The sequence below is a fragment of the Petromyzon marinus genome, chromosome 6 (assembly GCF_048934315.1).
Source record: "Petromyzon marinus isolate PM22_M1 ecotype Great Lakes invasive population chromosome 6, UKy_Petmar_22M1.pri1.0, whole genome shotgun sequence".
Classification (NCBI taxonomy): Eukaryota; Metazoa; Chordata; class Hyperoartia; order Petromyzontiformes; family Petromyzontidae; genus Petromyzon; species Petromyzon marinus.
The window spans coordinates 12,250,428-12,271,210 of NC_133672.1; the positions used below are offsets into that span (position 1 = coordinate 12,250,428).

The window sequence follows — 20,783 nt, forward strand, 5'->3', positions numbered from 1 at the left end:
CAGTGGATTGATCGTGGCTGCTGATTATGATCATGTGCCACATGTAATGAGCTCGTCAAGTGACGCTTGCAGCCACGGGGCGCTTGACTCGAATCGCAGTGCTGGGTTCAGGGGGGGGGGGTTGGTAAATTGTTGCATCCATCCCCATTTATCGCACTATGCCTATAACTGTACTCAGACATGACAGCGTGCATCAACAATCTGAGTTTCCCCAAGTCAGTAAGATGCATTTACTCATAACGTATGATACTTGACTTATTGTTCAACATTATTCCATAGCTGTTTACTTTATCTACTTTTCAACAATTTTACACCAAAAAACAATCTTCTAGATGAAAAAAAAAATCCTCCCCCTGTGTACAAGTAAATTTCTGCTGTATTCCCAATAACATTATACAAGTGGCTTTTACAGCACTTTAAACCATTGCGCTAAAATTACATATTCATACTCTTAAACATTTTACATGAATAATCGGGGTTGAGATAATTGCGATTGCAACGGGTCGCAGAGAGGGTGGTGGCTGAGACGGAGTTTGTGGGTGACACGAGGCGGACACACGAGCCCACGGCTGGCACAGCTAGCCGTGCTGCCTCTTTCCGACACCAATCGCGTTCCTGGAATGGCTGCAGACAGTGCAAGATGCAGTGGCAGGTCGAGCCGACATTACAACAAAAAAAAACCGATTACTACATTCACTGGCAATCAAAACTGCAAAAAAGGCTCGCTCGCATCTAAAAAAAAGCACACCTCCCCATTATTTCCCTTGAGCAATTTCTGATACATCCACACGTGAGAGAGAGAGAAAAAACGGGACGATGTTTGGCGTACATTAAAACGGACACGGGACTGCAAAATATCTCAACAAGCGAGTACAGGACAACAGATGCACCGTACACACAAACTCAATACCAACAATGGTTTTAGACACCTGCAGCGAGCTACTTCAGGGTGATATGAAATCCATCGAGGGGCACTTAAACGTGTGCGTCTATATAAAATGTGAGCCCAGCCGAGATGGGCACACAACGCGCACTGTGTACAGCTGTACACACACAGTGGGGCATTGGCAAGAAGTTGTTCCCCGAGCCAAAGGATTCCCCCCCCTTGTGTCACTTAAATGTTTTAGGAGGTAGTGGAAAGAACCAAGGCTTATGCCTATGCAAAGTCATAACGTGACACATTCGCTGAGATACGCTTGTAAGAGTGACTGACATGGGTGTGTTGTCGGATCCATTCCATTTATCACAATGTAGGAGGAACCTTTTCTTCCAGAAGGTTTACAGTAATAGTGTCCACGCTGGTTTGTTTAAGGCCATTCGTAATGGTCTGTCGTTCATAACGGTGAAAGTTTCAGCAACGTTTCTTAAACCAAAATGATCTTTCACCGGCTCCAACACACTTGTGTTTATATCAATGTGTAACCGCTAAATAGTAAAAGACATACACGTGTGTACGTTTTAAAAAACCTAACTTGCACTGCATCAACTAAACTATTGACTTACATGAGTACAAGCACTATGCTGTGAGTAAGTTTTATTCACCATATGAAAATAATGCGTTAACAAACTCACGCATGGCATTACAAGTTTCGCAAATACATACCACACATTGGGACTGCTGCTGTTTCTTAAACAAACAACAAAAAAACACTACGTGGAGGACACAGAGCAGGCAGTGGAATTGAACAAAAGCCATTAAAACGTGAGGCCGAGTTGGCAAACAGGAGGCGGGGCAGGGGAACGAGGGGGAGAGGAAATTCGGGCTGCTGCTGTAAGCAAAGCGCAATGTACAGTGAGGGGGGAAAAGTATTTAATCCCCTGCTGATTTTGTACGTTTGCCCACTGACAAATAAATGATCAGTCTATAATTTTAATTGTAGATTCATTTGAACAGTGAGAGACAGAATAACAACAACAAAAATCCAGAAAACGCACGTCAAAAATGTTATAAATTGATTTTCATTTTAATGAGGGAAATAAGTATTTGACCCCCTCTCAATCAGAAAGATTTCTGGCTCCCAGGTGTCTTTTATACAGGTAACGAGCTGAGATTAGGAGCACACTCTTAAAGTGAGTGCTCCTAATCTCAGCTTGTTACCTGTATAAAAGACACCTGTCCACAGAAGCAATCAATCAATCAGATTCCAAACTCTCCACCATGGCCAAGACCAAAGAGCTCTCCAAGGATGTCAGGGACAAGATTGTAGACCTACACAAGGCTGGAATGGGCTACAAGACCATTGCCAAGCAGCTTGGTGAGAAGGTGACAACAGTTGGTGCGATTATTCGCAAATGGCAGAAACACAAAATAACTGTCAATCTCCCTCGGCCTGGGGCTCCATGCAAGATCTCACCTCGTGGAGTTGCAATGATCATGAGAACTGTGAGAAATCAGCCCAGAACTACACGGGAGGATCTTGTCAATGATCTCAAGGCAGCTGGGACCATAGTCACAAAGAAAACAATTGGTAACACACTACGCCGTGAAGGACTGAAATCCTGCAGCGCCCGCAAGGTCCCCCTGCTCAAGAAAGCACATATACATGCCTGTCTGAAGTTTGCCAATGAACATCTGAATGATTCAGAGGACAACTGGGTGAAAGTGTTGTGGTCAGATGAGACCAAAATGGAGCTCTTTGGCATCAACTAAACTCACCGTGTTTGGAGGGGGAGGAATGCTGCCTATGAACCCAAGAACACCATCCCCACCGTCAAACATGGAGGTGGAAACATTATGCTTTGAGGGTGTTTTTCTGATAACGGGACAGGACAACTTCACCGCATCAAAGGGACGATGGACGGGGCCATGTACCGTCAAATCTTGGGTGAGAATCTCCTTCCCTCAGCCAGGGCATTGAAAATGGGTCGTGGATGGGTATTCCAGCATGACAATGACCCAAAACACACGACCAAGGCAACCAAGGAGTGGCTCAAGAAGAAGCACATTAAGGTCCTGGAGTGGCCTAGCCAGTCTCCAGACCTTAATACCATAGAACATCTGTGGAGGGAGCTGAAGGTTCGAGTTGCCAAACGTCAGCCTCGAAACCTTAATGACTTGGAGAAGATCTGCAAAGAGGAGTGGGACAAAATCCCTCCTGAGATGTGTGCAAACCTGGTGGCCAACTACAAGAAACGTCTGACCTCTGTGATTGCCAACAAGGGTTTTGCCACCAAGTACTAAGTCATTAAAATGCAAATCAATTTATAACATTTTTGACATGCGTTTTTCTGGATTTTGTTGTTGTTATTCTGTTTCTCACTGTTCAAATAAACCTACCATTAAAATTATAGACTGATAATTTCTTTGTCAGTGGGCAAATGTACAAAATCAGCAGGGGATCAAATACTTTTTTTCCCTCACTGGACCCCCCCTCCTGCCTCCTGCAACTCAGCCATTACGTGGGCTCAAGATGAGAAAGGAGGCATCGCACACGCAGAGCAACAATGCCGAGTTGGGAGACGTAAACGAAATTGCATTAAAAGTGCCAAGATCAATTTACCCAGAGCAATACGTGATATTTCAAGACAATTCGGATTCCCTCGGCTCGGACAGGGACTGCGGCGGCTGGGTGGTGGTTAAAGGAAGCCACTGGGTTTAAAAACTTACGGTCGGGGCAGCCCGAATACTTTCCAGGGCGCTCCGTCACATATACGCGCGGCCAAGGTAGCCCTCGGTTCCAATACGAGCTGTCTCCACTGACCAACAAGCACGCACTCACCGTAAAGAACCAAACACCAACCACGGCAACTACCATTTACAATACCAACGCTCTGCATTAGCCAAGGCTTGCTGAGCCACTTGTGTAGACTTGTTGATAGTTGCTTTACGACTGCATGCAAGAAAACCTTACAGTAACCGATTAAAATAGGAAAGCATCTCGAAAGTATAGTTAGTGTTTGTAGTATTTACTGTACTGTTTTACTATCTTTTGCAAAGGTTTTTTTTACTCCATTAATTCTATGCACTATCGTCGTATACTGACTGCATGGTATATATGCACTTTAGAAAGAGGTTATAAAATTGCATATTTAAATTAGTACATTTGCCTGTTTGGTCTACTTAAGCTGCTGTGAAATTTAAATATAATGAACAGACCAAGTTACCCTCTCTGACATTGATAAACTTAATGCTAAAAATGTATATACTGACAAAGGCATTTCAAATTACCCCAACGTCAAATGAATTGCTCGCTAATGATATGCACATTATATTCAATCACGACAATCATATCATTTCCAAACATTAGGCAATAAGCCATTTCTATATCTTTTTTACTATGTAATACCATTGATTTCACTAATAGCTATATGTTAATTTACAACACCTATAACCGCGTTGTGTTAGCCTTTGATCAAAGCACGTGGAATCTACTCAATTTCAACAGATATCGGAACCTAAGCAGAATCCTAATCTTTATTTAGGCTGGGTTGTGCCTGGGGACTGTACTTGATTGGGCTTTTGCGGGGCTCTGTTGTCAGCAAGGGGCATTTGCAGCATACATTTTTGTACTGTGCTATGCCCTATGTCCCTTGCCTTCACCAACCTGCACTAAGCTGGGTGACAATTGGTCAAATAACCACCCCCTCCCATGGGGAGGCCGTCATCCAGCAGTGGATTGACAAAAGGGCTGTACATATACATCACTGTACTTAAATGGGTAGCCTAAAATACATTTAAACGGCACAGCTGAGGATAGGCATATACGTGTGGGATTTAATCCATCTCCCAGTCAGTGATGCATGCACATGCAGCGGCTCCTGCATCTACAGAGACAAAGATCCAGTGTATAGCCTTAACAGACTGTTGGGGGCAAGAGCTGTTAGCGAGCACCTATGAAGGTGCTGCATCTACAAAGACAAAGATCCCCCGTATAGCCTGAACAGACTGTAGGGGAAAGTGCTGTTCGCGAGCACCTATAAAGGCCGGCACGGCACACGAGGGAGTGGGTGGCCTGCACCACGCCCGGCCGCCTTTGTTTCCCCAGTGGCAATGTTTACACACCGCACCAGGTACTCATTTGAGGCTGAGTCGACCTAGCGGAGGCCCAGGACCAGTTCAAATAATCGTCACTGGTATTGGCCGTGAGCGGGAATTGAACCCGGGTCGCCAGGTTCGTAGCACAACGCGCTAACCGCTACACCACCACTCCCTGCATCTACACATGTACACACATACACATTGACCGTCTTAATAGTATTCATGCCACCCGTAGCATGGACAGCTAAAGTTAAAACAAAACTGAACTTTTTCTATTTTACCAGGTAAGGCCCACTTAGCTATAGTGCTCTTTTTCAGAAGCAACCTGGCCACAAATGATTGCTCAACGAAGTGGCTTATCATGTGGAAATTTATAGCAATCAAATACTGTACTCTAAACGCATGTTGATTCTAAATGTAGAGAAAAACCAAAGGACTGAAGAAAAATCCACACGACCACGGGGAGAATACGCAAATTCCATATATAGAAAAGGCATCAGGGTCGGGGTCGAACCCATGACCTCCTGCATACCAGGCAACGAAGTTAACATCCCGCCGCCGTGGCGAGATGTTACGTTATATTGTAATGTGTGGCATACTCCCTTGTGAATTTTAACACGTAGGCTTTCGCAATTAATATCATCCATAATATAGGGTTTTTTTGGATTATATCATGTAAATATAAATGTGTCGTTAAACCCGCCACAGCCAATTAATCAGGTTTGTCATGTAAGCAGAACATGCCAATTCGTTATTAGTACAGCACACTGGTGTTGGAAAGCAAATCCACAACATTTACAATCCGAGTAGGACGTTTTGCCTGTAATTACAATGCGCTTCATCAGGCTACAGCCAGATTTGTGGATTGTTTGATCTGCAGACAATTCAACAAAGAGCAAAGGTAGAGTCCGAATGCAGTTGATAGGAAAAATACATTACCATATTGTTACACCATGCTTCAGATACTCATTTGCTCATCAGAAGCAACGTTCTGGTAACAAGTACAGAAGGACACTATTGGGCAGTTGGTTTCGAATATTCTCAAGGGCAGTTCAACCAAAATAGGCATACAGTAAATGTGTTGTCTCATCAGCTGTCATTTTGACCTGAACAGCATTTGCATTCTCTTTTAACCATGTGGAAGAGATGAAATACAGCGCACTGTTGAAATCTGTGTGCACAGCAGAAACTTGGAATATTCCATCACTACCGCTGCATGCACATGAAGAATTGTTGTTATTCAATAAAACCTGATTTACTGGTTTAAACTCAAATATATACGTAGAATTGAATAGATTTAACTGAGCTGGCCTCACAAGGAACACTACTGGCGCTCCATTGTAATGAATCTACTTTGTATACAAACACCATATACTCTGACCACGAGCACAATGTTACCCTCTTCAGAGATGACAAACAACTCAATCTTAAAGTGGAGTGAAACCGCGTTAGGATCAGTCGTGCACCATAATTATTTAACAGGACATTTTTAGTTACGAAGAACACACCTGTTAACTTTGATTAAACACGCATTTAACTTATAGCCAGCTGCTGAAGAAGCCCTGCGGAGTGACGTTCTTTTCAGAGTAAGAAAAACCCAGCAGCAGTGACCAAAGGCAACATTAATAACCACACAGCCTTATTTGCACAGATGCAGGCCGCTGCTTGTCACGTCCACTTCTCCTAGGGCCCCGTGCACATACTTATGCAAGCATTGCACTAGGGTTAAGTTACGCAATGTATTAGAGAACTATTGCGCATTCAACGCATTTAAAATATTACCACTGTCAAAAGCTCAAGAGACGGCCGTGATAAGCATCCCGCAAAAAAAAACAACCTAAGACGTGCAACACACGGTATAGGCTACCCCGGGTACTGTACTGCAGGACACACTGTCACACGCCTCAGTTACTCAGCTGGCAGCTGCTTGAGTTGGCCAGCACTCGCTCCACACACGAATAGGATCCCACTACAACCATTCGGGGTTCATCGACAACAGAAATAATGAGGCATCCCTTTATAAGAACTATGTCGGCCCAACAGCATCGCTACTATATTTGTAGTGTCCTCTACTGCCTATGAAAAATCCTGCTGTTTACAGCAATCTCTGCCCATCAGTGTTTGCCTTGAATGAACATGATGAGGGTAAAAAGTAGTAATTTATTATTTGACATTATGACAGCGGTGAGCAATCCCTTCGCTAAAATAAGTCTTGTTGACTTTATTCCGCATTGTGACATGTTCCAGACGGAGGCAGAGGGCCAAGTTGTAGCGCTACATGGTACACAGGATTGCCCAACTGGATCACACGCTTCCATTTACCAGCTTGAAAATGTGACACTGGAAAAAACACACCAATGAAAGCTCGGATACATTAACAATGTGTATACAACAAAGTATATAACCATCAAAACTAAAGGTACAGTAAATTATATGAATTCCAAGCCCTGTGCCCCCATGTCAGTCATGGGGGTTGTTTAACTATACTTATTAACCAATGCCGGTCAGTGGGGGGGATGAGGTCAGAGCAGGATTCAGGACCAGTTCAGATATAACTCGCTACATGTCACCACCTGCAGCCAGGAATCAAACGTACGGGGTCACAGAGTGCATGCAGCAGTGCCCGAACCTCATTACCACCTAAGAAAGGTACACGCATTGCAAATTATAGACAAAGCCTGGGAATGGACGACTACGAAGTTTTAGGATATATATAAGGAAAACATTTTTCCATGGCACTTTGCAAAGTAAATGTAAATTACGTACTTGCAACATGGCCTCAAAACCCATTTTTTCAATGACAGCTGTACCCAGTTCCCCCTGACAAAAGAACCGTGGGCTCTAACTTGTTAAACATACAATTAATATAATGGTAATACATTTGTTTTGTTTCAGCCAGTGTTAGTATTTTTCATTGGCTTTTCATGAGGAATGTAACAATTCATCCCATGGCAATTAAATTAGTTTTCTCGGTTATACGTTGTGACTATATTCAAAAATAATTAAAAAAATCTTTGTCATGTTATTAGTAACTTATTTATATTTTCTCATCTGTTACATCCCATATGTACACTTTGTTTGGCTCCATTAGTCTATAATGTTTGCCAATCATTTCCATAAATTGTAAATAAGTTATCCTGACAGGTGTAACACATATATGACCCTATGCATTTAATGTGAGTGTAAGAATTTATTTTGAATCGCTGCATCATTACATACCTACATTCCATTACAGTGTTGGTACACGGTGATTCGCAAAGCACACTTCCGTGCACATACACGTCTTCAGCCCACCCACATACACCAACATAAGCACAGTTTCAATTCGTTTTCACATATCCAGAGCATCTCCCACATGTCAACGCAGTGTGAAGCAAATAACATTAGAAACTTTTTTGTGGAGCCAGATAAATCACTGAATAGCCACTTTCCCACGCAGTGGTTCAAGAGTTTATATGATTAGTCAACTACATACAGGACTATAATTGACTACTTTTGTGGCCATTTACTCGGGTACACTTAAAAATGACAACCACATTTACAAGCTACGTACACCCAATGTGATGCTGCTACTGATGCTGACGACACTCACAAAGCCCCGCCCCATTACCTCCCATCCAGCGGCACATGTGGGAATAGAGGTGAAACTTTTGCCACCCCCACCTATTTTAGTCTTGTTCAATTAGTCTAATAATCAAACCATACAGTCGATTATCATCAGTGGAATTGGTATAGTTACCCACTGCTCATTCGTATGGCTGATTTAGATGCAGAAGAGCTACTATTTAATCAAAATAACCACAGTTAAAATCTACACGAAACTATGGATTTTCTGGTATGTGTGTGACTAATGCTGATAAACCTTCAGCTCACTCCTACATCAGCACACGAATGAGGCTGTGTCCCTGAATGTTTCAAGTCACACGATAATAAGACCACGAATGGTGCTGGGTTTGCAGTTGTGAAGTGTGGCCTGGTTATCCCCTTAGCCATCAGGAGCCGTGCCTGGCCAGACCGGTTTCTGATTCAGCACTGTGGCACTTGCAAAGCATTGTGATACACACAGCGGCAGACACATAACATCCCATCCACTCGAAAGTTTAAGCTTCCAAAAACGATTTAGTTTCACACATAAAACTTAACACATATTGCAAAAGTAGTTATTTCAGCACAAGAACAAAAAAGACAAGGGTGAATTAGATATTTAATAATGTAATGAATTTAACAAAAAAAAAGATAACACGTGAAACTATTCAAAATAATTCAGAGGCAATGTATACAGTGGTATGAACTGTGCATTTCAATATGTATGCATGTGTGAAGGGTTACAGCTGTACTGCTAGTACAACTATACTAGAGCATGGTGTTCTATCATGACTCGTAAATGAAAAGTGGAAATCAAATAATACGGAAGCAAACAATTAAAAGCATACAAATGAAGACTGTCTCCATTACGTATGTCACTAGTATTTCAAGCTCTGATTACATGCTTTATTTTCAGGGCATGAAATGTGCACGTTTAAACAAAAACAAGAATTTAACGTTAAATACATTTTTGATTTAAAGCTTTCGTGACTGCAGTTATTCATATGCTTAGCTCTTTCGGTAAAGTCACTTTATATATATTTTATTATTTTATTGTTTCCCTTCAACGTGACTTTACCGAAAGAGCTAAGAATATGTTAAATCAATTTCTAAAACAACAATTTCGGCCTTGACTGTAAGATAGATAAAAGTACCCAATTTGTGTGTTTTCCCTCACTTGGTTAAATCCAATGTTCACACAGAAAATGTGAAGAAGAAATCGAACTTGATTAGAAGTGACCCTACTTTCGAAATGTAATTTACTGGCAGCAGAAAATGACTACAGTTTGTACATTACCTAACGTCTAAAGGCCGAATAGTAAACAGAGAAAAGCTCGGTTGGGGAAAAAAAGTCAATAGTAAAAAATACACTGAATAGCCAGACTTGTTTAAAAAATACTAATTCTTAAAATTCTCAGAATTCAGTAAAGCGGCTAAATGCCTTAGTGGAAATAAGGCACCCTGAAGCATTCAAATGTATAAAAAGTCATGTTAAGGTATACACAAGTTTGATGTACAGGGTAATCGACACTAAACGGCAGTGCCTTTACCGATGAAAGTTTCAATACAAAGGCCTGAGAAGAATGTGAAAAAACTCGCACATCAAGTGTGAGTGTTGATGCAGTTACTTCTACGACATGAATGATGTCGTACGTCCAAATATTGAAAACATACTAAATGTAAAACACGTAACTGTTTATCTCCTTTAGATTATAATTGAACTACAACATACATCCATAAAGGAAATAAAGCATGTCCTTCATTTATACTTGCTGATCCAGGAAAGCCTTGAGGCTTGACTCCCTTTGAGGAGGGTCCTGCCAAGTTTTCACAGCAGGAAGTGATGTTGCCGAGCGAGTAATTGCTGGTAGTTTTTCACAGTTTGGGATGTTTGGCCGGTACCAGTGATATGATAGTTCATGTTTATATTTGGCTATGGAACGAAAATTATGCACAGAACAAGGGAAGAGCAAACTAACTCGAGACAGAAAGGTGTCCGAGTCAGGAATTGAACCTAGGTCCTTCTTGATGCGAGGCACAAGTGTTACCACTGCACTACCCAGCTGCCAAGAGCGTCATATAAAGAAATGGTACAGTTTAACAGCCAATAACCCATAAAAAAATAATTAAAAGTACATAATTATTGGATGTCATGATACAATACCCAAATTACTGTATGTAGCCTATGATCTAAAGGGTTGATCTGTAACAATTTGGGTGGAAATACTACCAGTATCCACCATTGGTAGTATTCACCACAAGTAGAAATCTATAGCATCTATATTACAGGTATTATCTATTTATTTTCATATATTATGTTCATCAAAAAAATTACCAAAACGATATTCTTCATAAAACATACATATTCCCTTTTTCATGACCCTTGTCTCATCGAATGCTACCATTCTGTTCTTGCTATCGCACACATGAGATATATAAATTCAATTCTCAAAGAAAATAACTATTAGCAATTGTCACCCTGGACGGTACTGATAAAAAAAAACTCCTCGCCAATAACTCAAGGAAAAAAATATTGGCGGAGAATCAGTGTGCAACACTTTTGGCTCTTAATTTTAGGTATTTATTTTAAATATATTTATTACAAATATATTATTTGCAGTTGGAAGCTTGTTATCCTTTTTTATTGAATTCTACACAAAAGACATTATTTCCAAATGTTTGCATGCTCTTGTATTTTGCAAACAACCAATTGTGGGAAACGCATGTCATACCCTTAAAAAGGTAGGGGCAACACATGGAAGTTTATGTCAATTGAAGGAAGTCTATCATTGCAGATAATTGATTAGTGAAACTTCACTGCACTCAACACCTACTTAAACACTCCGTTTAATATAAGGTGAGCGTTACATGTGAAAAATCAAGGAATGAAATCCAATACTTTTAGCAAGGTCAGTGTGTGTCTACATTCGCAAAGATCACTCCGAAAACCTGGACAGACCATTGAGAAATTACCATATATTAATTAAAGCTGTGTTGACCACTTATTCAATGGCCATATTTTTCTCCATAGTGGCAAAGACAACACTGCACGAGGTTGTTATATGAAGCTTACGTGAGCCAGTGATTCTCGTGCACTATGATAGACATTGCCACTAATTATCATGTCACTACTGCGAAACTAACTACCATATCACTGCATCCTATCACTATTCTCAACCACACACGCATGTATACGTGCAGTGCGTGTAAAATTTGTCACTTTAATGTTAGAGATGACATTTGGTCATTAGCCTCTAAGCTTCGAGAAGTTGGTGATGTTTTGCAAGGGTTGGGCGAAGAGAAAATATGAATTTCCAGTCGAGTAATTTCTATTTGTGTAATGTCTTTTGAGGGCAGTAATGAGCATGCGATCAATTGTCTTTAAGAATATATATATAAAAACAAGCACCTAAACTATTTACAGCAGCATATTAATATTTACATGGCCAACAACACACAATAATTTGATCAGGCCAGTGCAAGTGATGTTTCTACATTCGACTTATTTTATTTAAAAGTTTCCTTGAGCCCACTGAATACTCTCCAAATTCTCCATTACATGTACTTGTGGCATTTTTGGATGAAAGGCCCTGAGAACAGTGAAAAAAGCAGTTAGCCAAATTTACTTTCAGAAAAGTAAAACAAGCAAAACGGTGTCGTAATTCTGGTATCTAATTGGGCAACAAATGCCAGATGCCATAAACTTGATAGTAGAGTCATCCAGAGTACTTTACATCACTGAGTGGAGCACAGTTTGTTGTGTATGTGTCCTTGCAATAAGCAAGCTGTCCACTTGCCAAGGTGTGCATATTAACGTAAAATAAAAATCACTAAATGTATCACGTTTTCCATAACACACCATCTCATTGCTCTATTTCAAATAACAATGAAAATGCGGCATTTACTTTTATCATCCCACACAAACTAGCCAACCAACTGCTTAATACTTTGCTGCAAGTATTTCAATGCTATATGATTGGCCACTGGAGTACATGGAGTGTGCAGGAATGACATTTCAGTTAACTATGTATGATAAAGGGAACCAGAAAGGAATACAAGAAATACAATTCCAAAGCAGCACCAACAAAACTATGGCCAAATCTCCATATTGGTAAATTATTTTGGCACACGTTTGGATGAAAGATAAGTGCTTTCTTAAGGATATAGGAGTGTTTATTGACAAAAATGTTCCTTAGTTCATAGAGAAGACCATAGCTAAAAATCACAATATTGATACACCGGGAAGAGGTAGAGCAGTTATTAATGCGCTGAGCTATAACCCCATTGACCCGAGTTTGATTTCCAGCCATGGCTAACATTAGTGGCGAGTGATATCTGAACTTGTCCTGGACCCACCCTTCACCAACTCAAACTTGCAAGCATGGTGAAGGATCATGGATGATCAAACAGCCATGACAGACAGGAATGCTGTAAATTGATACTCCCATACTTTAATTATTTTAATGAACAACAATTCTTTTAGATTACTCCCTACATCAAAATGGGTTTTAAAACATGGGGGGCAAACAATCTGAAGTATGCAATTACAAGGAACCGGCTCATATTTCTATTACAATTGCATTTGTCGAGTTTTAGCAGCCTTCGTAGGGGCCCCAGAAGCCCACAACACCATGCCAACATTTATGTTGCAATGCCTATGAAAATGATCTCGTCTTCAAAAACCTTAGAGTATTTGGGCATTGTTTCCATGACAGGCCTCCACAACCGGAATACTGCACTGTATAACCATGTATTAAATATTTCGTGTGCCACTGATGGTATACATAATATGCTGCAATGACTTAACATTTCTGGGGAAATGCGTTCAGATTTCAAATAGAAAAAGGTGTGCTTGATGTGGTACAGTGCAGGACAGTGCGTTTTAAATTGCCTTGTAGATTATTTCTCAAGTAAAACTTGATCCGGCAAACACGTGTGTGGAAATCCATCCTGTCCGCAGTTTAGACAGTGGTTCAAAGTAGTGCGTGTTATCATGAGATTTATACAAATAACAAGACCTGCCTACAATTTGTTCTACTGAAGTGCATATTAAAAAAACATTCATCGTATTATTAAACAATCAAAACTAACGTGCATTATGAATGGATATAATGCAAGTGTCCTCGATGCTGCATTATGTAAAATGATGCACAATGTCATTTCACAATTTTACACTGTGGACAAGAACACTAATTAGTCCGTGCATAATGGGATACCATGTACGTGCAATTTTTGTCAGTGGAAAGCAATATTCATAATTAGAGGACACTATCAGGTATTTCACTAAATATTGCACATTTAGACCTTAGAGTGTATGTTGCAACAACAACAAAAACCTGCTAAATATTATACTAAACAATAAAACGCAAAAGCATAACTGGCAAAAAAGAAAGTGTTATTCGATGTTATATCTCGTAGGTCACATTTATCACGAGCGTGTCGCCGTGTGTGACTCCCGATGTCTTGACATGAGCTAAGAGCACAATGGCAACCAAAACAAGAAAACAATAATGCCGGCAAAAATGTTCTTTGCAAAAAACACATGACCGCATAATTATACATATTTCGCAAGCACACATTACCCGGTTTAAAAGCGCACATGTATTATCATAAATTAAAATAAATATGTAAACTGCCAATTAGAGAGTAAAGTGATTCAATTATATTATCAGTGGTGTTTGGCTCGCTGGACTCTACATCACTGTAAAAGGTCTACACTTGCTAGATTTTTTTTTGACAACCACACCCCTCCCTCCCTGAATGTTAAAGCACCAATCCTCACACACGTATCCCCAAAGCAACCCCACCCCCCCAACCAGTTCAGTGCAGGAAGCTGGAAAATAACGAGTCCTCCCCTACCCCCATTCCCGTTCGAAATAAAACATACAGTGCGCGTGTCCACGGATATTTCTTTGTCCACATGTTAATTTTGAGTAGGCAGGTTCTTGCAGCTAAGCATGAGACACTGTACGTTGTAAAGGCGCAACGCATTCTGACCCCTTAAACCTGATGCCGCACGGGTTATTCAATGCATTAATCTCAACATATTACTGGATTATAACCAGGCTTCTGCACAGACGTGGACATTGTGGTAATGGAGCAGGAGACGTGGGGGGGGGGGGGTTGTAACAGGGGAGAGTGGATGGGTGGTTGTGCGAGTAGATAAAGCATTTTGGCTGGCAACACGAGATTTCGAAATAGGTCGCAAGGCATGAATTCCTACCACGGTTCCGTTGGGCGAATGCACAAGAGGTTTCAGCTCATTTAGATCAGCTTCAGCCTGAAACACACAAAGGCAACACAGCTGAGTGACCGGCTCGCACCGTCTCCCTCGAAACGCCGCACAGCTGAGTCTCTCTCGGCTTAAAATGCTACGTGTGAAAAATATACAGTGTATGAAAATGAGCAGGGTGGTGGTCAGTGAAGAAATCCCGGAGATGTTTTTTTTGTATCTTCCACACCCCCCCCCACACCCCAACCCCCCCGTGCAACCCGGTTCCGGTACCTTCTCCCACTCGCCATCCGTGACATGGCTGCGGAATTTGGTGGCTGCAGGATGCTCGAGCCTACAGCCGGATTCCTGCATTAGCAGGTCCACAGTTTGGCTGCAAAGGAATGTGCAGCAGACATTTAGGAGCATCATCAACAACATCACACAATTAAATATACCATCCCCCCCCCCAGCACATCACCGGGTACATTGCCAATGGCACATGACCAGCACACCATCACACGCAGTAACACCAACACACCGGTAAATAATCACCAGCAAACCATCATCATCATATCAGCAATACACCATCACCTTGCACGTCATTGTCACACTTGCCAGCAGACCAACATCTGCGTATGACTTGCATTCGCACACCAATAACAGCACACCATCACCATCTCACCACAGGATCACAAGTACACAGGCACACGGTCGCACGAGCACCCATCATGACCACCACACTATCAGCAGCAGTAAACCATCAGCGTTATGACCAGCAACGCCGCCAAGGCGACACCCGTGGCACCGTCCATCCGACCGCTGTCTCTCTGAGCCTTAACGGGACAATAACGAGGGCGCACCCACCACAGACGCAGCAGTCCTGGCATTTAAGGGACAGTAACAAAGCCAAGCTTACGAATCTGGCAGGCAGTTCTGTCGCATTTCATTACACTGCTTCCATTGTGTTTTACCGCCTCATCTGTTCCTCTGAGTCTTCACTACTTGTAACGTGGACGAGACGCGATCACGATTGTAGTGGTGGTTTCTGGCTGCCTTTGCCTGCCAATTAATTACTGTATTAAGATACTGGATGATGGGAGGGGGGGGTGGTTTGTGCCCAGCGGTCCGAGAGGTCAAATGCGGATGATTTAGCGAGACAGCTTCGGTGAAGAAGGGGGGGGGTGGTCCATCGCGGCTCACCTGAGCCCCATCTCGTGTAGGTGCTGCCCGACCAGACGGATTATGTCCTCGTCCGTCTGCGACAGCCTCTTCTTCCGTCTGGCGGCCGCCCCCGCCGGCCCCAACCCGGCAGCTGAGCCCCCGCCAACCCCGTTGGCTTGGGGAGGCGAACCGGGTCGAGAGGACGATCCTCCTCCTCCTCCAGCTCCAGCTCCACCACCACCACCACCACCTCCTCCTCCTCCTCCAGCTCCCGCAGTTGGGAGTCCGGGTGGCGTCGGCGGCGACGCCGAGACTTCTTCGGCGCTGCTCTCTCCGTTTCGTGCCGAGCTTGAAGCTGCCGCGGCGGCGACTAAGGAGGACGACGACGTGGACGCGGACGGGGAGGAGGAGGAGGAGGCGGCGGCTCCGGCGGCAGTGGTGGTAGAGGAGGCGGAGGTGGTCGAGGCGGCGCCGTTGGCCTGCATGCCCGGCGGGCCGAGCCGCTGTTTCTTGCGGGGCGGCGGGGAAGCTCCACCGGCCTCGGAGTCTGAAGAGGAGGCCAGAGTTGCGCGCCGTGACGGGTGCCGTGCGTCACCCAGCTGCCAGAGCCAGCTGCGCCACGGCCGCCCGCGAACGATGGGTTGAATTAAATAATAAAAAATGACTGTGGCTGTTGTATGGTGATGTTGTCGTCGTCGTTATACGTTGTGTGTGTGTGTCGCGGTGTGTGGGTCTCTAGCACCGAACAAGACCACCGGCTCTATCGACCGCCAACGGCGAGTAGCAACAGCCAACAACAACAAAAACCCAGCGCTAACAATTGAGCATACGAGAACAGAGTACTGCCGAGCGCGACGCGCGAGGGGGGGGGGGAGGGCAAAGTCGCAACGGCGGAAAAAATGTTTTGTAAAAATTAAAGATAAATAAAAATAAAAAGGGGAGCGCGGCGGAGTGGCGACGGCGGTAGACGTCGCCTCCTCCTCCTCCTGCTGCTGCTGCTCAGCTGGCCGTGACGTCACCGCGACGTCACATCCCCCTGCAGCCCCTCCCCCTCCGCAGCCCCTCCCCCTCCGCTCCCCCTCCCCCTCCGCTTCCCCTCGACTCTCCACTACCCCCCCTCCTCTTCCCCCCCACCCGCCCCCCCCCCAGCGCGACTTCCGGTTCAGAACCCAAACAACGCCACGTGCTTCCGGTTCGGTGGGGGGGGGAAACACGCGCACGTGGTCGCGTTGGTAGCAGCGCGTTGTCCTCGGCGCCAGGACGAGGCAGGGCATTGGCTTTTGACTCCAGATGTCACCGTCGCTGTTAGGTCCCAGGCTTTTTACCTCCTCGTTCAGCTTTCGACGGCTTTCCTTTGGGGATACCTGCAGTTGACTTTGTGCAGAGATGGTCTTGTTTTTTCTCTCTCTCTCCTTAACACGAGATGGCGACAGCTTGGTGGAGAGGCCTTCATCCAGCAGTTGATTGGTCATGACTAAGGGGCCGTCCATAAATGACGTCACGCGATTTTGGACGATTTTTACCCCCCCTAGTCACACGGCGTCACAAAAAGTCACACCCCCCTCAAATATGACGTCACAAAGCTCTGCCCCCCTCCCCCCAAAAAATATGAAACATGCTTCAAATCGCTTTAAACTATTGTCATTGTATTTATTTCGGTAAAGTCACGTAGAAGGGAAACAATAAAATAATTAAAAATATAAAACAATATACATTGTAATGTGGTATACACTTAGATGCGTAACTCGTTTGCCTTTTTTAGTACTGTACAAATTGCTTGGTAAACACGTTTGCACAGCCATTTATAATTTCATCATCAGCTCCGATCATGTAAAGTTTTAACTTTTATGCCATAAAGTATAATTTACAGGGGTAACGTTCACTTTTAAGATCTTTTATACAATTGGCTACTCACAACCCAGCATTTGTTTTACCCTGCTGATGAGACTCAGAATGTTGAAACCGGTTCCATAGTTGCTTTTTCAATAAATGTTGCTGGAAAACATGTCCCGAAGATCTAAAGGCTGATGATATATTAAGATTGTATTTTATGACAAGGCTAATGCTTACTGCATCAAGTTAGGAAGAATTATATTTACATTAATACAAACAGTACATGTATAAGCTATTTGTGGAGATGGAACTAATATTGAGACAGGGACATGACTTTGAAACCATACCGTAAGCTTCGGCAGAACACGCTGCAAGGGTGGGGGAAAAACCCGATTTTTTTTGCCCGACAAATAATTGGTTTTAATGGAATTAAACCCGATTTTGCCGATTAAAACCTGGTTTTATTATCGGCGTCTCGTGCACACTTCAATCCTGCTGCTCCTCGTCGTCGCTCTCGCCGCTGGACTCGGCGTTGTCGTCGGGTAGTCGTGGAACGCGTTGAGGTTCGACTTAATGAAGACGAGCTTCTCGACTTGTGTTGTGCGCTAGGCTGTTCCTCAACTTGGAATGGATAAATCCCAGCGTCGAGAAGTTTCGCTCAGACGCAGCAGCAGCGGTCGACGTGGCCATGCTGAACAGTTTGATGGCTCATCTTCTGGAGCGCGGGATAGTCGCTGCCGTCGGTCAGCCACCACTCTAGCGAAGGGGTCTTCCTCCGCTTGGCCAGGAGCTGAAAGCGAAAGGATTTGTGTGTTCTTCTTACTTCGTCGCCGCGATCTTGAACTGTGTGTACTCCCAAGTAGAAGCTGCTCCTTGTGCGGGTCGTCGACTGGCTGGGCGCGCTTGGCGGCTGAGCCCGGGACCCGGCCCGAACGCCGCTAACGGGGTGCCTGCGACTGAAATCCCGACTTAACTTTAATAAAACCGAATAAAACCGGATTTGGGCAGGATTCAGGCGCTCCGGTTTTATATAAAAACCGATTAAAACCCGAATGACTAAAAACCGGGACGTGCCAGTCTTGACACGCTGCAAAGAACGGTTTGATGGTGGCCTAAAGGTCAAGAATGACGGCGTCCACCTTCGAGATGGAGCGATGTCATCAGCTCGTGTACAATTCCTTAGTGGAATGTTACATCGCAGGATCGTGAGAGATTACCATGGCAGCGACGATGATGACCCGTACAATTTGTATATAACAATTTACATTTATAAGGCCCAATTCATCCAGGGGTCTCTGCGCCATGCATAACGTTATGAACATGTTATTCCATTTCGCGAGGCATTCGACGGTATTCTTAAACAGCACAGTATTATCCAATTACAGTCAGCCATGATCTATTCACTGCTGGATGAAGGCCTCATGTTGTCACGGTCTTGCACCGTATGTCATCTCTTGATTGCTCCCCCTTTTGGCTGCCATTTCGCCAGTCTCGTCAATTGGCTATCATTTTAAAGTACGTGTTCTTCCCTAGCCCACTGTTTAAAGTCAATGTGACGTTTATTTTGTGATCAATGTTTTATTCCCTTCACTGCAATTCCCAGCACGTGTTGTGTAATTCTCAGCTTGATAGTCCTTTTTTATATTCTTGGTTCTTTCGGTAAGTCACGTAGAAGGGAAACAATAAAATAATAAAAATATAAGGCTCTACAACACAACAAAGTCAATCTCGTGTAGGGACAGACAGATATTTTACAATCCCTTCTAAGCAAGCTTGTTTTATATTTTATTAAATTGTTTAATACTTTTATTATTTTATTGTTTCCCTTCTACGTGACTTTACCGAAAGAACCAAGAATATGAATCCCTGCAGTCACGAAAGCTTTAAATCAAAATTTAGTCTTTTTATGTCAGAATCCCAGTTGTTGCTCTGTGGCACAGCTGATATGCACGGTTTGAAAACCCTCTTCATTAGAGGCATTGGAATGTTGTTTTTCATAATAAAATTCCACTTTACAAAGCACTCTAACCAATTATGTACTGTGATTTATATCAGGCACCATAGCTGGGAAGTCACTCGTTCTGCAAATAATGTAAAGTTTACATGTGTTTATGAGAAAACTTCCGTCGATTACTATACTGTATTGAAAGCTCTTTCACAGTGTCTTTTCCCATAGATGTGTAATGCTGTGCGGCCAGTTGTTGGCACATACAGTGAGTGCAATTGTGAGCACTATCCTGGCAACAGGCTTCTGCTTATGTCGCACTCAAAAGCCCTCATGTCATCCAATAGTACAAGAGAAAAATGCTGATTCAAGAGCTCTTACTCAGGAAATACAACTAATTGAAGATAATTTCTATTTACATCACCTGCACTATCATTTAATAATGAAATCAACCTTTCCCATTTGAGTAATTTAACATGACATTCTGGTGATGCATTGCTACAATTTATCTTGGAGTTAGCGATTTAAATCTTGATGAATCGGAAAGTACCAGATGCCTCTGGAATCATCACGTTTTTCAAATGAAACAAACTGCTTTCTTGCTAACAATTTTAGCATACACACGTATTATTTTTCTTATAAATTATTCATGTGGGAATCCTGCTCGGAGACTTTAGCATGTAACTAAAATATGTTCTAGCTGAATTTGTAATTTTCTTTAAAAATATAATATATGCCAATACTTTAATAAAGTGGTGTATTATGGAAAAACACAAGCAGAGTAATAAATTGCCAAAGGAACTAAAACAGTTATTGGTTTATAAAGGATTTCATTCTTGAACAATCTGCTTGTTTTTAATGGCGGCATTTGTTATTGTTGTATGGAAAATGAAGCTACAATAATGAATCCTTTAATAAATGAAATCCTTGTAAATAACATTCTGAGGCCAAACACTGTGGCCTCATGAGTTTTTTAGACATTTTCTGCGGTTTTGTAAGGCGTGTAGTCCTAAGGGTCCATGCAGACACTGAAACCAGTTGTCCAGAAGGCCTGTTTCTTAAGTGAC

The 20,783-nt window shown here is 43.0% G+C and overlaps 1 protein-coding gene across 2 annotated transcripts in view; it reads right to left on the reverse strand.

Annotated features, from left to right (window-relative positions):
- WDR26 (WD repeat domain 26) overlaps positions 1-16,968 on the reverse strand; it is a 58,137-nt gene extending 41,169 nt beyond the window's left edge. Inside the window, exons 1-3 of one of the 2 annotated variants that reach the window (XM_032947905.2) lie at positions 15,978-16,967; positions 15,069-15,168; positions 14,787-14,843 (exon numbers count right to left, since the gene is read on the reverse strand). In XM_032947905.2, the coding sequence (XP_032803796.1) occupies positions 14,787-14,843; positions 15,069-15,168; positions 15,978-16,423 (603 nt within the window). In that variant the 5' untranslated portion in view covers positions 16,424-16,967. Of the gene's footprint in view, positions 1-14,786; positions 14,844-15,068; positions 15,169-15,977 lie in introns of both variants that reach the window. The other variant, XM_076065058.1, reaches the window with a different exon arrangement.
- Positions 16,969-20,783: the final 3,815 nt, after the last annotated feature.